At 36.3% G+C, this 20,735-nt stretch overlaps 2 protein-coding genes across 2 annotated transcripts; one reads left to right on the top strand and one right to left on the bottom strand.

Moving 5' to 3' along the window:
• Positions 1 to 4,266: 4,266 nt before the first annotated feature.
• On the bottom strand, positions 4,267 to 5,226 carry LOC141562498 (olfactory receptor 52P1-like). The gene has a single exon (XM_074302526.1). The coding sequence runs from the start codon at positions 5,224 to 5,226 to the stop codon at positions 4,267 to 4,269; it is 960 nt and encodes a 319-aa protein (XP_074158627.1).
• Positions 5,227 to 19,022: 13,796 nt separating this feature from the next.
• On the top strand, positions 19,023 to 19,994 carry LOC141562497 (olfactory receptor 52P1-like). Its single transcript, XM_074302525.1, has one exon. It carries the CDS (start codon positions 19,023 to 19,025, stop codon positions 19,992 to 19,994), a length of 972 nt encoding a protein of 323 aa, XP_074158626.1.
• The last annotated feature ends 741 nt before the right edge of the window (positions 19,995 to 20,735 follow it).

The raw sequence follows: 20,735 nt of genomic DNA, 5'->3' as shown, positions 1-20,735 counted from the left end.
CAAAATGCTATGGCAGGAGGAGTTGGGGGCGGGGCATGAAGAAGGATGAATTCTGAAGATTTCTCTAGGGGAGAATAAGATGAAAAGGTACCTGATTGATCATAATAAAATTATTATTATGTAATGATATTAGTGAATTAAAATCATACTCATTATATTGAGGTGGGGAGGGATTAGCCATATTTGGAGTAATGTAAATGAGTTTGATTAATGTTGCTATTTTGTGTAGGAGGTTAAGTTTCCACACATATCTCTTGAGTGAGTCCCCTGGAAAGTTACCTTAGTTTTTAGGTGTTCTATTGGTCACTTGGCAAGAGAGAACCAGAAGAAAAGGGTATGAGTCCCTCTCATCCAGTGTACCAGAAATTTACATTATATAGGGTCCAGACAAAAATATACCTAGGTAGACAAGCACCCTGTACACAATTAAGTAATTTTGCAGAGAAGGTAGCATACATATTCAAATTAAAGTCTACTGAGAAAACATAAATATTGAAATTTGGGAAATTCAAGCACAGAGTGTACTCAAAATATTAGCTCCTACTCCGGATTTAAGCATTCCCTGCAGCCATATCTTTCACTGGAGAGTCTCAGGTATGACCTCTACTGTAAACTTTTGGGTTAGATAATTTCTGGACATACAAAGTTAGATTTAACCAGTATAATAACTGATACATTTTTGAATGATATATAAATATGTTTATTTTTTATCAACCAGTCAGAAGATACATATGTTTTAAGTAAAAAGTATTTAATCAAATAGAATAGCAAATAAAATGACAAGAAAATATTTCTCCCCCCCTCCACCCTCCATACATAGAATACACTTCTTCCACACGAAGCATGCCATGAATGAGTAGGGTACATAATGGGAAAATACATTTAATTGATGACCACTCATGGAGGGTACATATTAAGGAATTTATGTGGCCAGAGAACATGTATAGCCAGAAAAACTCACACTTCATCCTCCAAAGCTACAGTGTTGTCAGCTTCCTCTGATGATATTATCATTTTGTTTGTCAGTCATGTCCAACTTTTCATGACCCCATTTGGATTTTTCTTGGCAAAGATACTGGAGTAATTTACCATTTCCTTCTCCAGATCATTTTTCAGATGAGGGAACTGAAGCAAACACGATTAAGTAATTTTCCTAAAATCAAAACTAATATATGTCTGAGGCTAGATTTGAACTCAGAAAGATATCTTCCTTTTGTACTGTACACTGTATCACTTACTGCTCTCAGTCATGCAAGTCATTCTGCTGGTTTCATGTTTGCTTCTGTTTCTGAAAAGAGTTTCTAAAATTTTCTTCAATCACCTACCTAAATTTTCAGTCTACTATAATGCTGTGGCTAAATAGCTTCTTCTGATAAAGAAAATCTAGTAACTCTTTAATCTTGGTCAAAGGCCCCAAAATAACATAATCAATTAAGCCTTAGCTGAACAAAAACTAGATTAAAAAAAAATTCCAAGGATGAGATTATGTTTTGTTTGTAATTTTGTTTGTTTTTGTTTTAACTCCAGGTGTCAGGCTGAGCCATAGTTATATATCCTCTTACATTTGAACTCCCAGAAAGACATTGCAAGATTGAGGCCTTCTGATCAGTGCTCAAAATCTAAAGTGTTTTTTTGTTTGTTTTTGAGGCTGGGGTTAAGTGACTTGCCCCAGGGTCACACTGCTAGGAAGTGTTAAGTGTCTGAGACCAGATTTGAATTCTGGTCCTCCTGAATTCAAGGCTGGTGCACTATCCACTGCACCACCTAACTGCCCCAAAATCTAGTGTTAAATAATAAATAATGGGTATTAAATCTTTGTTTTCTTCTAAATGCATCTATTTGTTCAGTGTCTCTCAATTATTCTCATAGCCATGGTGTCTCTTGAATTTCCCAAATGTGAATATTTATGTTTTCTCAATAGATCTTAACTTCCAAAAACAAAAATTAAAAGCACAAAAGTTATGTGGACATTGGGCTATGAAATCCATTTCATTCCCAAGATCTTCTTAATTAAAATGAAGATAAAGAGGCATATCTTTCCTCTATGTTTGCAATCCATATTATTATTACTTTATTGCTTATATCTGATGGCAGGAAAAAAGCAACCTATTTTGACTATCAGAAAAACTTCAAAGTCTCCTTCCACAGAAAAGTTAAAAAAGACATATCTCAGTGATCAAATTCTATATAAGCTGAGGCATTTCTCAATGTTAAGTCAGAATAAACAAGAAAGAAACAAATCAAACTAAAATAAAACCAAATGTAGAAGTGACATCAACACCAAAAGAAAAAAAAAAACCTGAAGAATAAGTAAAACTTCTTTATAAAGAAGCTCTTTTGACTCTCTGTGAAGACTGAAGGAAATAAGCTTACTAGATAGTCTTGTAAAAATAAAGTAGACCTGATTTTTTGTGATACTTTCAAAGAATTAATGTGGTAGTGATTTATTATGTGTAACTGCAATCTACATAATCAAAAAATAATAAGCACTTAATGAATTCTTTTTTCCTTCCTTCAATGTATATGTTTGTAATGTTCTCTCTAAAATGTAATGTTCTCTGTTGAGGTTTTCTTTGGGTCTAGGGAGACAGCCTTCGTTTCAGTTCCGTAATCACCACAAGTGTAGCCAGGTGTTAAAGTCCAAATCCATTATTATCTCTTTTAAAATCTTGTCTCTTTTCCTGGGTTCCAGTTAGCTTTCTTATAGTCCAGATCCTTTATTATCTCCTTCCTGGGGTGGAGTGGTTTTCTGGATAGCCTTTCAGTCTGGCCTTGGTCTTAGTGGGGGAAGTGCAGCAGTCCAGGCCAGCAAGCAGGAAAATTGAAGATCCAATTTCTCCCCTTGGTTCTGAGAGCTTAAGCTCCTGCTGCCAGTCCTCCTTTGCCTTCTCTCCGAATATCTCTGACTCTCCCTGGCTGAGGCTTCTAGCTTATATACTCCACTCTGAGTACAAACCAATCATTATATCACTAGGAAACCATTATTTCTTATAGGATTGAATCAATTCTAAACTAGATTTAACCATTGTCTCCTTAATTCCACTTAGTACCTTGTTTCAAGTTCTGGCCCATACCATTTCCTTGTAGGTAAAATCAATCATACTGAACCATGCTAAATTAGATAACTAATTACACTGACTTAGTACCTTGTAAGAATCCTTTGTTTCAAGTTCAGAGTTCTGGCCCAAAATATATGTATGCACCATGCAAGTGAGTGGATGAATACACATCTGCATATATGTGTAAATTAGGAAGGCTGTGATTTCAAAGTGATTGGAATCCTATGAGGCTAACAAATTAAAGTTGGAAAATCAAAATTTTATGGCCATTGATTATTTGTCCTAATCTTTCCTTTTCTGATCTCACACATCCCATGATCATATGAAGCTTTGCCAATGTTCCTTTGACACTTTACATCTGGGAAAGAGTAGGACAGACATACCCTAGAGAAACCTACACTTGAGAAAGTTGGATGTGGGGCATGGGAGGGAGAAAATTTGGAAAGTAAATGGGAGACCATGACCTCATTCCAGATATGAAGGGATAGACTAGGATCCTTGTTGAGCTTTCATTGACAGCATTTATGTTGTTTCATGCCAAAAATGATCTGGAGTATTATCCTGGCTTTCTACCTATGAGTTTCTGAGTGATCATGGGCAAGCCATATAGTTTCTACTGGGCTTAGTTTCTTCATCTATAAAACAAAACCACTAATCATCTCTAAGGACAAGTTCAGCTCCAGTAGTCTTTGACTATTGATTTTACAAATTCATTGGATCATTTCCATCAGAACATTTCTGTTGGCAGAGACAATATAGAGATCAAAGTCATGGGACATAGATGACTGTTAGAGCAGAGGAGTGGACTCCTAAAAGATGCAGCAATATAAGCATGAAGTTGATAATTATGTGGCTCAAGAGATAAAGATATATATCTAGACCTCATGTCCAGAAAAATAGATAATTTGTATACTATTATTTGAATACATGAAGTCACAGTCCAGGGCATGAGAGATAATCCCTCTGTAAGGTAGTGACATCAATGATTGGGGAAAACCTGAGGAAAGATGTGAAGAGCTTGCCTTTCCTGGAGAGGAGAGTGTGGTAGAGTAGTCCTTGGACAATGACTGTGACCTGGGTTGGTTAGAATGGCCCCAACAGTTTCTATCTCATATCACATCAGATCTTACTCATTCCCTTAGCTAGGAAATGTTTCCTCTTGGGGATGCTGATGTCCAGTTATCTAATCTCCTACTTCCATATCATCCTAGTCTTTTTCCCCAGAACTTTGGCCTCTCAAGAACACCCTAACTACTCGATCTCGAATCTCTTTAGTCTTAACACCATAGACAATGGGGTTGAGTGCTGGTGGGAAGAGCAGGTAAACATTTGCCAAGAGAATGTGGATGTGAAGTGGGACATGGCGGCCAAAGCGATGGGTAAAGAAGGAAAAGAGGGCAGGTGTATATGAGATTAGGATGACACAGATATGGGAACCACATGTCCCTAGGGCCTTAGCCCTGGCTTCACGGGATGAGAGACGGAGAACAGCTCGTGCAATAAGTGCATAGGAGAGGCCAATGCAGAGCAAGTCCACCCCAATGACAAGCAATGCTGCTGTCAAACCGTACACACGGTTGGGTATGGTGTTCCCACAAGCCAACTTCACCACAGCCATATGTTCACAGTATGTGTGTGGAATCACATGACTGTGGCAGAAGCTCAGGCGTCCAATAAGAAAGGGGCAAGGAAACATCAGCAGTGAACCACGTAGCAGCGCAGCTAAGCCAATCCGAGCAATGACTGTGTCAGTTAGAATAGTAGCATAACGCAGCGGGTCACAGATGGCAACATAACGATCAAAGGCCATAGCTAGCAGCACTGTGGACTCCATCATGCAGAAGGCATGAATAAAGAACATCTGAGCCAGGCAAGTGGCAACAGCAATGTGCCCAGCCCCAAACCACAGGATGGCCAGAAGTTTGGGCAAAGTGGTGACTGATGCAGCCAGATCAATGGTAGAGAGCATACAGAGAAAGAAGTACACAGGCTTATGCAGAGCAGGCTCAGTGGCAACCAGAGCCAAAATGGTCACATTACCCACAATAGTAGCCATACCCAGGAAGCACACGGGTATGGAGAGCCATAGATGGATTGACTCCAAGCCTGGAATGCCCAGGAGAAATAACACAAGAGGTTCCTGGATTGTGTTGTTTGAAGATATCATGATCTATCCCCACAATCCCGGGTTCCAAGCTATTATCAAATGTTCATCAAATCACCTGCAAAAATAGGACAAAGACTTGAGCAATTAGTGGAGAGAAATAAGGCATTAAAAAGTTCTAAAAGAGACAGGGTTTCTTTTTTTTTTCCTTTTTTGTAATAAAATCTTTTTTTTTTTTAATTTTTCAAAACATATGCATGGACAATTCTTCAACATTAGCCCTTGCAACACCATATTATACACACACACACATACACATGTCTGTATTTGTACATATATATCATATGCATACATATTTATACAATTATTGCGCCACGCAAGAAAAATCAAATCAAACTAGTAAAAAAAAAAAAAAAGAGAGAGAGAGAGAGAGAGAGAGAGAGAGAGAGAGAGAGAGAGAGAGAGAGAAGCAAAATAAAATGCAAGCAAACAACAACAAAAGAGTAAAAATTCTATGTTGTGTATCCCACTTGGTTCCCACAATCCTCTCTGGGTGTAGATGGCTCTCTTCACCACTGAACAATTGGGATTAGTTTGAATCATCTTATTGTTGACGAGAGCCACATTCATCAGAACTGTGCATTGTATAATCTTGTTGCTGCTATGTATAATGATCTCCTGGTTCTGCTCATTTCACTAATATCAGTTCATGTGAGTCTCTCCAGGTTTCTCTGAAATCAATCTGCTTATTATTTCTTATAGAACAATAAATTCCTGATGGTTGTTTCTTACAGAATAATAATATTCCATAACATTTATATATCATAACTTAGTCAACCATTCTCCAATTGATGGACATCAATTCAGTTTCCAGTTTCTTGCCACTACAAAAAGGACTGCTACAAACATTTTTGCACATGTGGATCCTTGTCCTTCCTTTAAGAGCTCTTTGGTATATAACCCTAATAGAAACAGTGCTAGAACAAAGGGTATGCACAGTTTGATAACTTTTTGAGCTTAATTTCAAATCCCTCTCCAGAATTGTTGGATCATTTCACAATTCTACCAATAATGTATCAGGGTGCCAGTTTTCCCACATCCCCTCCAACATTCATCATTGTCTTTTCCTGTCATTTTAGCCAATCTGAGAGGTGTGTGATGGTATCAGAGAGAGGATTTTTTTTATATATCCCCTTATTTATATAAGCTTGCTGAAAATGTCCTTGAGTTCAAGCCTACATTGATCAGTCTACGGAAGGCCTTAAGGGACGATCCAAGACAATCAGGGTCTCTGATATTGTCTTAATAGGTCATTCATTCATTGAAAAATAAATGCCTAGAGACAATGAATGCCATGGGTGTTATGCTCTGCATTTAAAGGCAGGTAGATTTAATTTCAAATATGGTCTCAGATACGAGTTGAGTGATTCTGGGCAAGTTGCTTAATCTGCCTCAATTTTCTCACTTATAAAATAGGGATGACAATAACTAATATTTATATAGCTTTATTTTGAGCCAAGGATTGTCTTAATTGCTTAACAATCCTGGGAGAAAGGTGCTATTTGTGTTCTCATTTAGTGATAAATGACTTGTCCATGGTCATAAAGCTAGTAAGTATCTAAGGCCAAACTGTAACTCATATCTTCCTGACTCCAGGGTAGGTATCCTATCTACTGTATTATCTAGCTGCTAATAGTAACACTCACTTCCCAATGTTGGGAAGATAAGAAAAGATCACATTTTAAATGCTTAGTGCATTGTCTGGCACATATAAGAGCTAATAAATTCTTATTATTTGCTATCTATCTATTTTGAGACACACACACATACACACACACACACACACACACACACACACACACACACAAAGACAGGAGTAAATTCCAAACATTTGTTTCTCCCTCAGTAATTCAGGAAATTCCCACAATTTTTCTGAAAGCCATTTAGATTCTCCATACCAGTGTTCAGGCAACTAGAACTCACTAGGACTCTAGGATCTAGAACTTTGAGTCTATCTGAAGGCCTATCATTCAGACCAACATTGTTGTTGTTGTTCATTCATGTGTGACTCCTTGTGACCCCATTTGGGGTTTTCTTGGCCAATATAGTAGTGATTTGACATTCCTTTCTCTAGCTAATTTTACAATTGGGGAACTGAGGCAAACAGGGTTAGTGAATTGTCTAAGGACCCATATGTAAGTGTCTGAGGCTAAATTTGAACTAAAGAAGATGAATCTTTTTGACTTGCTGATCCCAGGCCAGGAATTCTATCTATTGCATAGTGATCCAATGATCTTAAGTTCAAGTAGAAATGTATTCACTAAAACAGGAAAGGGTCCCTGGTGGATATATATTGACTTAAAATACAGAGTATTAACATTGTATATGTTCTATTGTATTTTTATTCATTTTGTTAAATGTTTTCCAATTAACTTTAACTTGGTTTTGGCCACAATGTTCTCATTCACATCTATACATCTGTCAAGGACTGTCTGTTTGGCATCTCTGATTTACAACCATCCTTTTCTAACTCCCCCCCTACACCCCTACATCCCCCCTCACCCCCTGCCAAATGAAGTAGCTCAGAGAAGTGCTCTGATTTCCCAGATCCCATAATTCCCAGGATGTAAAATTTAGATCCTCTGACTCTAACCCCAGTGTTTTTTTCCACTACAATATAGTCCTTATCAGATCTTTTCAAACAGAAAAAACTTCAACCACAAACCTTCTCAGCTGCATTCTTCCTATTATATATCTCATCCCCTTTCTGAGGATTATTCACATTCTTCTATCTTTAATCTTCTCTGATTGCAATTCTTTTGAATTGTGATGACACACTGTGTGGAGAATGTATGAGTGTGATCCTTTGGGGGTTCCTAACTGCAGCCTAGGAAAAGATAGTTCTATCTCTTGTAGTCCTAGATCTCTAGGAAAAGAGCTATCCTAGGTCCTATCAGTCACCTAATTATGTTCTCAGAAAGGCTTTTTGAAAGGTCTAATTTGACTTTTTCCTGCTATAGAGTTGGACTTTACTTACCATCCTACAAAAGTATTTCTTAACCTTTTTTTTTTAAAATCCCACTATATCATGTCCTCAAAGGCACAAATGAAAAGAGGCAAAAATAGCCCTGAATCTGACATCTGAAATCATGGGAAATTTGCTTCTGTCAAAGTAACTTGCTTTGTGATCTGAAACAAGTCACCTATCTTCTCTATGCCTTGGGGATAAAGAGGCAGGTAGGGATTTTTCTCCTTCCTTATTTCCACCTTTTAAAGATTCCTTTGTTGTTGTTATTGTTATTGTTTGTTCTTCATTCAGGAAGATGAACATGACATCAGAGAGGTGATAACTTGACATTCAAAAGAATTGGATTTCAGGGAGGGAGGGCTGTGCAAGGTCATCTGCCTCACTCCCCTCCAGAGCCATCTGGGTCCAGAGACTAGATATAGATCAAGAGAACTAGAGATAGCCCAGAGTGAAATAGGAGACCTTGTCCTTTTAAAACTAAGATCTTCAATAGATTCCAGTTTAACTATCACTTTTTGCAGATGACATGATGGTACACTTAGAGAACCCCAAAGACTCTGCTAAAAAGCTACTAGAAATAATTCAAAATTTCAGCAAAGTGGCAGGATACAAAATAAATCCACATAAATCCTTGGCATTTTTATATATCACTAACAAAATGCAACAGCAAGAGATACAAAGATAAATTCCATTCCAAACAAATGTTGAGAGTATAAAGTATTTGGGAATCCATCTACCAAAGAAAAGTCAGGAATTATATGAGAAAAATTACAAAACACTTGCCACAAAAATAAAATCAGATTTAAATAATTGGAAAGACATTCAGTGCTCTTGGATAGGCCGAGTGAATATAATAAAGATGACAATACTCCCCAAACTAATCTATTTATTTAGTGCTATACCAATCAGACTCCCAAGAAACTATTTCAATGACCTAGAAAAAATAACAACAAAATTCATATGGAAGAATAAAAGGTCGAGAATTGCAAGGGAACTAATGAAAAAAAACTCAGAGGAAGGTGGTCTAAGTGTACCTGATCTAAAGCTATATTATATAGCAGCAGTCACCAAAACCATTTGGTATTGGCTAAGAAATAGACCGGTAGATCAGTGGAACAGATTAGATACAAAGGACAAAAAAGGGGTACATCTATAGCAATCTAATCTTTGACAAACCCAAAGATTCCAACATTAGGGATAAAAATTCATTATTCGGAAAAAACTGTTGGGAAAACTGGAAATTAGTATGGCAGAAATTAGATATGGATCCACACTTAACACCATATACCAAGATAAGATCAAAATGGGTCCATGATTTAGGCATAAAGAGGGAGATAATAAATAGATTAGAGGAACAGAGGATAATCTACCTCTCAGACTTGTGGAGGAGGAAGGAATTTATGACCAGAGGAGAACTAGAGATCATTATTGATCACAAAATAGAAGATTTTGATTACATCAAACTAAAAAGTTTCTGTACAAATAATACTAATGCAAACAAGATTAGAAGGGAAGTAACAAATTGGAAAATATTTTTAAAAACAAAGGTTCTGACAAAGGTCTCATTTCCAAAACATATAGAGAACTGACCATAATTTATAAGAAACCGAACCATTCTCCAATTGATAAATGGTCAAAGGATATGAACAGACAATTCTCAGAGGAAGAAATTGAAACTATATCCACTCACATGAAAGAGTGTTCCAAATCACTACTGATCAGAGAAATGCAAATTAAGACCACTCTGAGATACCACTACACACCTGTCAGATTGGCTAAGATGACAGGAACAAATAATGATGAATGTTGGAGGGGATGTGGGGAAACTGGGACACTGATGCATTGTTGGTGGAGTTGCGAAAGAATCCAGCCATTCTGGAGAGCAATCTGGAATTATGCCCAAAAAGTTATCAAACTGTGCATACCCTTTGACCCAGCAGTGCTACTACAGGGCTTATATCCCAAAGAAATACTAAAGAGCGGAAAGAGACATATATGTGCCAAAATGTTTGTGGCAGCTCTTTTTGTAGTAGCTAGAAACTGGAAGATGAATGGATGTCCATCAGTTGGAGAATGGTTGGGTAAATTATGGTATATGAAGGGTATGGAATATTATTGCTCGGTAAGAAATGACCAGCAGGAGGAATACAGAGAGGCCTGGAGAGACTTAAATCAACTGATGCTGAGTGAAATGAGCAGAACCAGAAGATCACTGTACACTTCAACAACAATACTGTATGAGGATGTATTCTGATGGAAGTGGAAATCTTCAACATAAAGAAGAGCCAACTCACTTCCAGTTGATCAATGATGGACAGAGGTAGCTACACCCAGAGAAGGAACACTGGGAAGTGAATGTAAATTGTTAGCACTAATATCTGTCTGCCCAGGTTACATGTACCTTCGGAATCTAAAGTTTATTGTGCAACAAGAAAATTATATTCACACACATGTATTGTATCTAGACTATATTGTAACACATGTAAAATGTATGGGATTGCCTGTCATCGGGGGGAGGGAATAAAGGGAGGGGGGGATAATTTGGAAAAATGAATACAAGGGATAATATTATAAAAAATATATATATATATAATTAAAAAAAAAGATTCCAGTTTAATTGAGGCTGCACCCATTCAGTGATTAAGGATAAGAAGCCTTTGAGACAAAGAAAAGATTTGGCTCAAACATATCCTTCAAAAAGTCTTTTCTTGTCCCTCTAGCTATTAGCTTTGATTCCAAGATTTTATTATATCTGCTCTATATGTGTTTTGAATACTGCACATGTTTGCAGTATCCCCTGATAGATATAACCTTTTTGAGGGGTAAGATACTATAGTGGATAGAGTACTTGCTTTGGAGCTAGGAGGACCTGGGTTTAAGTCCTAACTTCTTCACATTGTCTGTGTATCCTTAAGCAAATCATTCAGTCTATCAGTATTCCAGTACTGCACAAAAGATACCTCTCTACATTGATAGTTTCCCCATCTATATGTTCTTTAATTTAATAAAATCATGGGTTCAATGCCTATCTTTCCTGGGGGTAGATGCTATTCACACATTTCTTAATACTCAACACCTAATATAGTGCCTCATCATGGCAGATACTAAATAAATGCTTTCTTGTTTGCTTTATTTTGGACTCATTGATTTTCCTAAAGGGAAAAAAAAATTGGGGCTTCTGGGTCCAGGATACTAATTCCCATAATCTAGAGTATCTAGGACATGCTCATTTCAAGAATTTGGAGGCTACAAGAAAAAGGCTATGAGAAAAAAAGAGATGATTCTATAAAGTCATAAACATGGTATGCTTTAGGTGGTACATGAGGACAAATTATTGTCCTTAGGAGCAGATCTCAAATCTAAAATTGTTTTTAAAGGAAACTTATTTGATCATTTGGCAGAAGAGAATGGCTGTTCTAGAAGATTTACAGTACATACAAATTTGACAAAGGAACCAAACATGAATCATTTGACAAGAATACAACACCTGAGTTATACATGAATAACATGAAGGGAACCCAAAACATAAGCTTAGGTGAACTCTAAACAAGTTCTGGTTATGATAACCCTAAAAAAGAATGTTTTAGATAAATTCAATATCTGGAGGAACTCAAAATTCATCATCATAATCTCTGGAATTCTAAGAGTCATAAAAATTGGATTTAAATGATATTACACTTTTCTGAACAATATAATTAACTATTTTGCCTACAAAACAAATTGATTGTATCTTTCAATATAACAGCCTATTAGGATATAAAAACAGGTAAATCTTTTCTAGGCAGAACATAAAGCTAATTGCTAAAAAGTTTCTAATCTTCATAAGTTACATTTCTACAGAACTTTGTGGTTTACAAAATGTTTTATCACCAATACCTTATTTGATTCTCACAATAGCCTTATAAGGTAGAGGGTAATATGGGAAAGCTCCTTCCATGGGAGTTTTTATTCAAAATACTATTATCTCCATTTTAAAGGTCATGAAATAGACTCAACAAGGTTGTGTTGCTGATTATTCTCACAGCTGTGATTTGAACTCTGGATTTCCAACACCAAACCCAAAGACACTAGATTATAGTGTATTTTACATATTCCATATTTTCCTTTGAAACCAGAGATGACCTTGAATCATTTACTGCCACTTGAGTATAGTTCTGAGAGCTTTGTCCCTATCTTGAAGAGGGAACACCAGGAACCACAAACTATCAAGATAAGATCCATGAAAAAGAAATCTCCCAGTTACCCTGAATTAAATTTTCATCTCTCATCCTTTACTTCCAAGTTTCTATAAATATAAATATGCTTATATGAATATAATATAAATATAAAATTATGCATATATTTATATATGATAAATAGAAATGTTTTTGGTACATTGAGTTATAAAAAATTAGAGGGCAATACCAGATCATTTCTTCCTTGAAATCTGATATTCCTCTATGAGTATCAGAACCATCTGAAATTACTTGGAAATTCTAATTTATGCTACTATAAAATAATCCAGAAAATAGAGTTCTATTCCTTTGATTTTAAAAACTGTCTATGAGTTACCATTGGGCATAAGATACTTTTAGGATATAAAGCTCAGTTCAGTATAGATTCTCAACTAAATTTCAGTTGGCTGCTTAAAGACACTTGAAAGATTTGTGTCTCCCAGTCTCCCTACTCTTTTTTTTTTCTACTCCATAGAATCATCCTCTACAAGGGTCTAATTTCTTAATCATCCCACCCCCTCCTTGTTTTCAGGAAAAGATTTGAGAGGGAGTCTAGAATATGTTAAGTAAATATTTTTGAAAGAATGAAGATATCAGTAATTTATACCTCACTATAAATTTCAACATCTTCTCTCCTTATGGGGGGAAAAAAATTCCTGGCAAAGGAATTTCAGGTCTGAAGGAGAAGCTTTCCTAGGTTACTGAAATATCTCCACAAAAGTGAGTTCCCCTTAACCCCTGACCTGTCAGGTTGGCACAGTGTCACCAAAGAAATAAAGCAAAGTGCACATCCCCAGAACTTACTCTGTGTTCATTTAAGCTTTGTGTTTACCTAGAAATGCAATATCTTTCAAAGTCTTAATTTTTACCCCTCTATCTCTAATTTGAATAATAACATAGACCTTGGAATAGACTATATATTTGCTGTTCCTCTACCAGATGATGTTTCCCTTTCCATGAGCTTTCCAAAAGTTTTCCTCCTTCTGTTTTAAATGCCAAATTATAACGTGTCCATGGTTAAATGCCAACTTAGAACCTCAGGGAATCTCATCGGTAGATGAATTTTAAAATTCACACAGTTGACCATAATATCAATACAGCTATCATTCTTAACATCTCTAACAATTGGTCATATAACATCCCCTCAAAAGACCTCTAATGGAGGGAGATTTAAATCATTGGGTCTCAGTTTGCACATGGAATTGATAATACTTGAAGTGCCTGCCTTGTGGAATTGTAGTGGGGAAAAGTGGTTTGTAAATTTAAAATGGAAGTTTTTAGGATATAAATCTATGATTTCATTAGGATAGGGAACTTACTCCCTTGTTATAGAATTCACTTTCTCTGCATTTTATAGTGTGAGTGTGGTCTAGAACCCAGCTTCTTAAGCTGTGGTTCACAATCCCATATGGGATCTCATAACTGAATGTGGAGATTGTGAAATTATGATTTATGATCACTAAATGTTTGATTTGTACACTAATTTTATGTACCTGTGTATCTGGGGTCACATAAAAATTTCTTGAGCAAAAAAGGGTTGTGAGTGTAAAAAGTTTAATAAAGCCTGCCTTAGAACACTTATAGAATAAATGACTAGGTCAAAACATAGTATATATCATAGGAGAGATTTATTGTTATCTCCTAAAATTGTCAATTATACTTGAAAAATTTTAGTGGTCTGAAAGGTTTTCTTTCTCATGGAGATAAAGTTTGTCTTTCTGCCACTTATATCTAATTCTGCCTTACTGGCCAAAACAGAACAGATCTATTCCTTCTAACCCATGATAGACCTTTAGAGATTGGAAGATGGTTTATATATTCACCATAATCTATTCTCCAAGCTAAATATCCTTAATTAGTAGAATTATAGATTTAAAGTTAAAAGGGAGATGAAAGTCATCTGGTTCAGCTCTCTCATTTTTCACATGAAATGGGACCAGACACTGAAGCCCAGAGAAAATTAAGTGATTTTCCCAGTGTCACGTAAGAATGAAAACGCATAACAGGTAATGGGCCCCAAGTCATTTGATGCAAAGTCATGCTGATTTTATTCTGTCAAGTTGACTCTTCTTTATATCATCCATCAAAGGCTATGGAGAATTTCTGGTTAAGTCCCATATCCCTAAACCATATATTCGTACCAGAATCTCCTTTGACTTTGTGCAACAATAAATTAAGGTCAAGATTCTTTTGCCATCTTCACCTGCAAAACCTATCTTAAACAAAATGCAACTAGGGTCTCTCCATATACTCTTCTTGGTAAAAAACTAATTGCAGAAAATGACTAGGGTATATAGGGATGAAGCATCCCATTTAGTTATTTGTATGCTTTCATAGGAAATTCTCACTCAATAGAAAGCTATTGATATTAAGCATATCCAAATGACAATTTACCTTGCTTTGTGTCCAAATGTATCTTTTATCTCTTTATTTCTTTCTATAATCATGTGTCTATATCAGCATTGGTAGACCCTAACTTAAGCTATAACACAGGCCTTTTTCTGTTGAACTATCTGCTTGTAATGTTACCTTTGCCATCCAAGTGCCTAAAAAGAATAAGGAATCCATTAATCATGAAAAATATCTCTTTATAGGGCTGAAATGCTCCCATAATATTCACTATTATGTAATGTGTATCTAGTTTTCTTACTTCAACAAATTATATAGCACAGTCTTGAGCCTTCTCAAAACTGAACAGTGGAAATCATCTTCCCCAACACCCTTCCCTCTAAACCAATAACAATAGATGTTGCCAAACATTTTCAGAGAAAGTTTTGGACAACCCATACTTCATACTAACAGTGAAGATATTTTCCCTTGACCTCTAACCTGTATTATCCTTATTGCAAGGGACCCCCTCCCTGTTCGAGTTGCCTTTCTTGATGATGCTGAAGATGTGCATCCCTGGCCCAGACTCACTTGGCCCCAGAGTGGCAGCAGCAAGAGCAGGTGAGAGTTTGGAGATGGAGGAACATCCTTGGGAAACAGTAAAGACATTGTTGACCACGGAACTCAGTGTCTGCCCAGCACTCCGACCTGTCAGAATGTTAGGCAAAGAAACAATTATAGTGACTGAATACTCCTCATATCCATCCTGTGGGGCCTCTGTGGGCCTGCAATCAGTAGAGTTCCATCTGATACAGGGAGTTCTCAATTCCCAGAATAATGAATGTGGAACCCAGATGAGCAGATATTCTCTCCTGGGTATCTATCATGGCTTAAAGAGACTAATTTGTCTTCTCTGGTGTGTGTGTGTGTGTGTGTGTGTGTGTGTGTGTGTGTGTGTGTGTGTATGTGTGTTTGTACATACACACGAGTGTGTGTTTTTCAGGAAAGGAGAGAAAAATACATTTGTCAGGATCCAGTCCTTTCTGAAACCTCACAATCCCCCTGTAGATAGGAATCCTTTTTTCTCTATGAATTCCTGTTTAACACTGGTAGCACAAAAGCAGTAGGAAAATGAGGATGCTAGAGTCATAAGGCATGAATACCACGTTACCAAGGTCCTAGTCTCAAAGCAAAGCTCTCAAAGATATCCTGTAAGCTTCCCTAGATCATTACAACTCCCTCAGAAAAAAAGTTTCCTTCCTTTTACCATCTTTAAAAGCAACCATTTCTCTATAAATCTCCTAAAGCTATGTTCTAATTGTGTCTGACCATTGATATAACTGTTTAAATGTAGGTAGGCCAGTGGCATAGTAAGTAGAGTTCCAGGCCTTGAGTTAAGTTTTGCTCATATAATTTCTGATTTTCCCTTGGCAGATAGATTCCTAAATATTTTATACTATCTATAGTTACTTTAAATGGAATTTCTCTTTGTAACTCTAACTGTTGGATTTTGTTAGTGATATATAAGAATACTGATGATTTATGTGGGTTTATTTTTTATCCTGCAACTTTGCTAAAGGTATGGATTATTTCTAGTAGAATCTCTGGGGTTCTCTAAGTATACCATCATATCATCAGCAAAGAGTGATAGTTTGGTTTCCTCATTACCTATTCTAATTCCTTTAATCTCTTTCTCAACTCTTATTGCTGAAGCTAGCATTTCTAATAAAATATTGAATAGTAATGGTGATAGTGGGCAACCTTGTTTCACTCCTACTCTTATTGGGAATGGTTCCAGTTTATCCCCATTACATATGATGCTTACTGATGGTTTTAAATATATACTACTGATTATTTTAAGAAAAGTCCATTTATTCCTATACTCTCAAGTGTTTTTAATAGCAATGGATGTTGGATTTTATCAAATTTTTTTCTGCATCTATTGAGATGGTCATATGGTTTTTGTTAATTTGGTTATTAATATGGCCAATTATACTAATAGTTTTCCTAATTTTGAACCAGCCCTGCAGGCCTATTATAGATCCTACTTGATCATGATGTATTATCCTGGGGATGATTTTTTGTAGTCTTTTTGCTAATATTTTATTTAATATTTTAGCATCAATATTCATTAGGGAGATTGGTCTATAATTTTCTTTCTCTATTTTCAGCCTACCTGATTTAGGTATCAGTACCATGTCTATGTCATAAAATGAATTCTTTCATTTCCTATTTTTTCAAATAGTTTATATGGCATTGGGGCTAATTGTTCTTTAAATGTTTGGTAGAATCCATCTGGTGACCTTTGTTGTTATTTTTTTTTCTAGGTCATTAAAATAGTTTTTTGGGAGTCTGGTATAGCACTAAATAAATAGATTAGTTTAGGTAGTATTGTCATTTTTATTATATTTGCTCGCCTAATCCCAAGAACATTTAATATTTTCCCAATTGGTTAGATCTGAATTTGTTTGTGTGGAAAGTGTTGTGTAGTTTTGCTCATATAGTTTCTTATTTTCCCTTGGCAGATAGATTCCTAAATATTTTATACTATCTGTAGTTACTTTAACTGGAATACTTGAGTTAGGAAGACTTGACTTCAGAAACTGACTAGCTGTGTGACCTTGGATAAAGTTATTCAACCTTTTTGTCTCAGTTTCCTTATCTGTAAAATAGGGATAATGATCCACTTCCCTGATAGTTTTGAAGACCAAATGAAATAATTCTAATCTGCTTAATTAGCACACAATACCAGACACATAATAGGTATTATTATTAAATGTTAACTATTATAAATAGAAGCTCTCATTGTGAAGGAGTTTTTGTCCATACTGATTGATTGATTGATGGGTATTTTAGTGTATTTCAAATTATTGCTTAACTCCTCCAAGTAAATTCAACAGAAAGGTTGTTGATTTGTATTTTCTTTTAAAGTCTTTAGGAAACCTTCAGAATTTTGAACAGATAATTGACATGCTCAGAACTACCTTATGAAAAGATTGCTTTGACAGTCATGTGGATGGTAGACTAGATAGGAGAAATACTAGAGCAAAGGAATTTAATTATTAGATTACTACAATCGTTCAGGGGAAAGATAATAGGGAGCTAAACTAGAGTAGGGGCGACCTGAATAAAGAGAAAGGGATCTCTAGGAGAAGTGTTGTAAAAGGATCATTCTTCTGATGATGCAATATGGCTACAATTCATTGATTATAAAATGTTCCACAAATCAGAATTTTATGAAAAATGCAACTGTGTTTTACAACTGTATTCATGAAACGTTAAGATTAAAATGCAAACCAAACCTGAGTAGATCCTTTCTGTTGAATTTACTTGGAGGAGTTAAGCAATAATTTGAAATACACTAAAATGCCCATCAATCAATCAATCAGTATTTCTTAAGGACCCATGGAAGACATTGTGCCAGGCACTTGAGATAAAAATGAAAAAAAAAAAGTCCTAACAATCAAAGAGTTTCTATTCTTTGGGCAGAAATCTGCTCTACCTATGTGGTATGAAAAGATAAAAGCTCTATATTAGTGAACAGCAATGTGGCAGGCAAAAATATTTTTTCCACAAATTTTCAGAAGACAAAGGCATCCCTGCCCCAAAGAAATTTCATTCTACTGGGAAGAAACAATGTAAAAGTCAATACAGACAAAATGAATACAATGCATTGTATAAAATAATGTTATATGCTCTTAGATCCAGAGTTTTAGACTAAAAGGAACCTCATCAGTTATCAAGTTTAATCTATTCATTTTACATATATAGAAACTAAGGTCTGGGTAGGTTGTTTCAAAAATTAGAAGAGTAATCTAGTATAGAAAGTCACCCCTATTAAACCAGGTTCATTACCTTCTTACATTAAAAAGTAGCTACTTACAGCTATAGAAAATTCCAGGCCTACCTAATTATACTGGGCATTATATGAGTATCCCTTTAGTCCAAGGACTCCTCAGGTTTCCAAAAGATTTCCAAAGTCACTCTGTCTGAATCTATGGACCATTTATCTCCTTATATAACAGGAAATCCCTGGAGCAAGTTCATTAATGGCATATCTCCCTTAGAAAGTTAAGGGCTCCAAAAGAGAATAACATCTCCCCTATCACATCTGGGTCTCCTTGAGTTTGGGGTCATATCTCTTCCAACAGAACTGGGTGACCTTGAAAATAGGGTCTATATTTCCTCCTTTTCTATTCCACTTTAGGAACAGGCACAAAACACCAGCCTTCTATGTCTCCATTCAGAGGTGATTATAAATACCACTAATATTTGCTATCCATCCTAGCATGCTGATCTCCAACCATTCTGGTGCTATGACCTTCACATTGTTGGGCATCCCTGGTCTAGAGGCCCAGCATTTATGGCTCTCCATACCCTTCTCAACCATGTTTGTTGTCATCCTCATGGGCAATGGTAGCATTCTTTTTCTGATAGCAACAGAGTCCTCCCTTCAAACACCCATGTACTTTCTTCTGGCCCTGCTGATGGTATCTGACTTGGTATCTACTTTGGCTGTGCTCCCCAGGCTCCTCTGCCTATTCTGGTTTGGTGCGCATGGCATTAATATCAAAGGATGCCTTATTCAGATGTTCTTCATCCATTTTTCATCTGTAGTACGTTCAGCCCTCCTTGTGGCAATGGCCTTTGACCATTATGTGGCAGTTTGTGACCCACTCCGTTATAGTACCATACTCAACTACACTGTGGCAGTGCAGTTGGCATTGGCAGCCTTCGCCAAAGGAATATTCCTCATCTTGCCTGTGCCATTACTGCTCCAGAGGCTGACCTTCTGCAAGACAGTCATTCCTCATACCTATTGTGATCACATGGCTATTGTGAAGATGGCTTGTAGTCATACCAAGCCAAGTCGTATCTATGGAGTGTTTGTATTCCTCATGGTGTTAGGCCTGGACCTTCTGCTTATTGGAGTCTCCTACGTATTTATCTTACATGCTGTGTTGCGCCTCTCATCCCAAGAAGCCACTCTAAAGACACTTAATACCTGTTCAGCCCACTTCTTTGTTATCCTCATCAGCTATATACCTGCACTTTTCTCCTTCCTCACTCACAGATTGGGCCCTATCATCCCTCCTCATGCACACATCTTGCTTGCTAATTTCTATTTACTTACACCTTCACTGTTCAACCCTGTTATCTATGGAATTAAGATGAAGGAAATCCGGAGCAAAATGGCAAAGTATCTGTGTAGAAAGGGCTCTCTGATCACCAACCCAGGACACAAAGGTGGGGGTAAATAGCTAAGATGAGTCTTTGACCCTTAACCTAATTTGTTTGCCACACTACATTTAGGTTGGAAATAGAAGTCTTAATTATCCTCATACACATCATTCCAACAATGAAAAATATATAAACTCCTAACACATATATGTAATTTCTTCATTGGCCAGATTAATTTAATCTCAATTCTGCTTTCTCTGTAACATAGGATGAGTGGGTACTAATATCATCCTGTTATCTAGACTGGAAGTAGTGGTGATATCCATATAACAAAAGAGACAGGAACAAAGGGGGCCTATTTAAAACATTCAATCAAAACATTCAAAAGGATTAAAATGCACTGTTTCTATCACTAGATCCCAAAATAAGAACTGAGACTAAAAAGTGTAAATAGAAAAAAATCCCAAACAAAACACATGACAGAATGAATAATGGATTGATGACAAAAGGATAAACACAGCAGAAGAGAATAATCCCACAATAACTATAAGCTAAGTCTCAAAGAAAAACAAAATGTTGTGGCCACCAATAATAAAAACTTCTGGAAGTAATTAGGGAAGAAATAAAAAATAAAATTGTATTTAGATTTTGGGAGAAGAAATTTAAAATGGGAATAAATAGCTTACAACAGAAGGTAGAAAACCTTCAGGGGAGGAGATGGATCTTTAATGAGACTTTCAATCATTCTATTGAAAAAAAATAGAGATCTTGGTCTTCAAACACAGGACACAAAAGAATCATAGAGAGATAAATTGTGGGGA

This window comes from Sminthopsis crassicaudata, chromosome 3, assembly GCF_048593235.1.
Source record: "Sminthopsis crassicaudata isolate SCR6 chromosome 3, ASM4859323v1, whole genome shotgun sequence".
NCBI classification, from domain to species: domain Eukaryota; kingdom Metazoa; phylum Chordata; class Mammalia; order Dasyuromorphia; family Dasyuridae; genus Sminthopsis; species Sminthopsis crassicaudata.
The sequence above is the reverse complement of the archived record's forward strand: the minus strand, read 5'-3'. Positions and strand labels throughout refer to the sequence as shown.

Excerpts from the sequence above, each read along its gene's own strand:
- LOC141562498 (XM_074302526.1), bottom strand. The coding sequence starts at position 5,226 with ATGATATCTTCAAACAACACAATCCAGGAACCTCTTGTGTTATTTCTC.
- LOC141562497 (XM_074302525.1), top strand. The coding sequence starts at position 19,023 with ATGCTGATCTCCAACCATTCTGGTGCTATGACCTTCACATTGTTGGGC.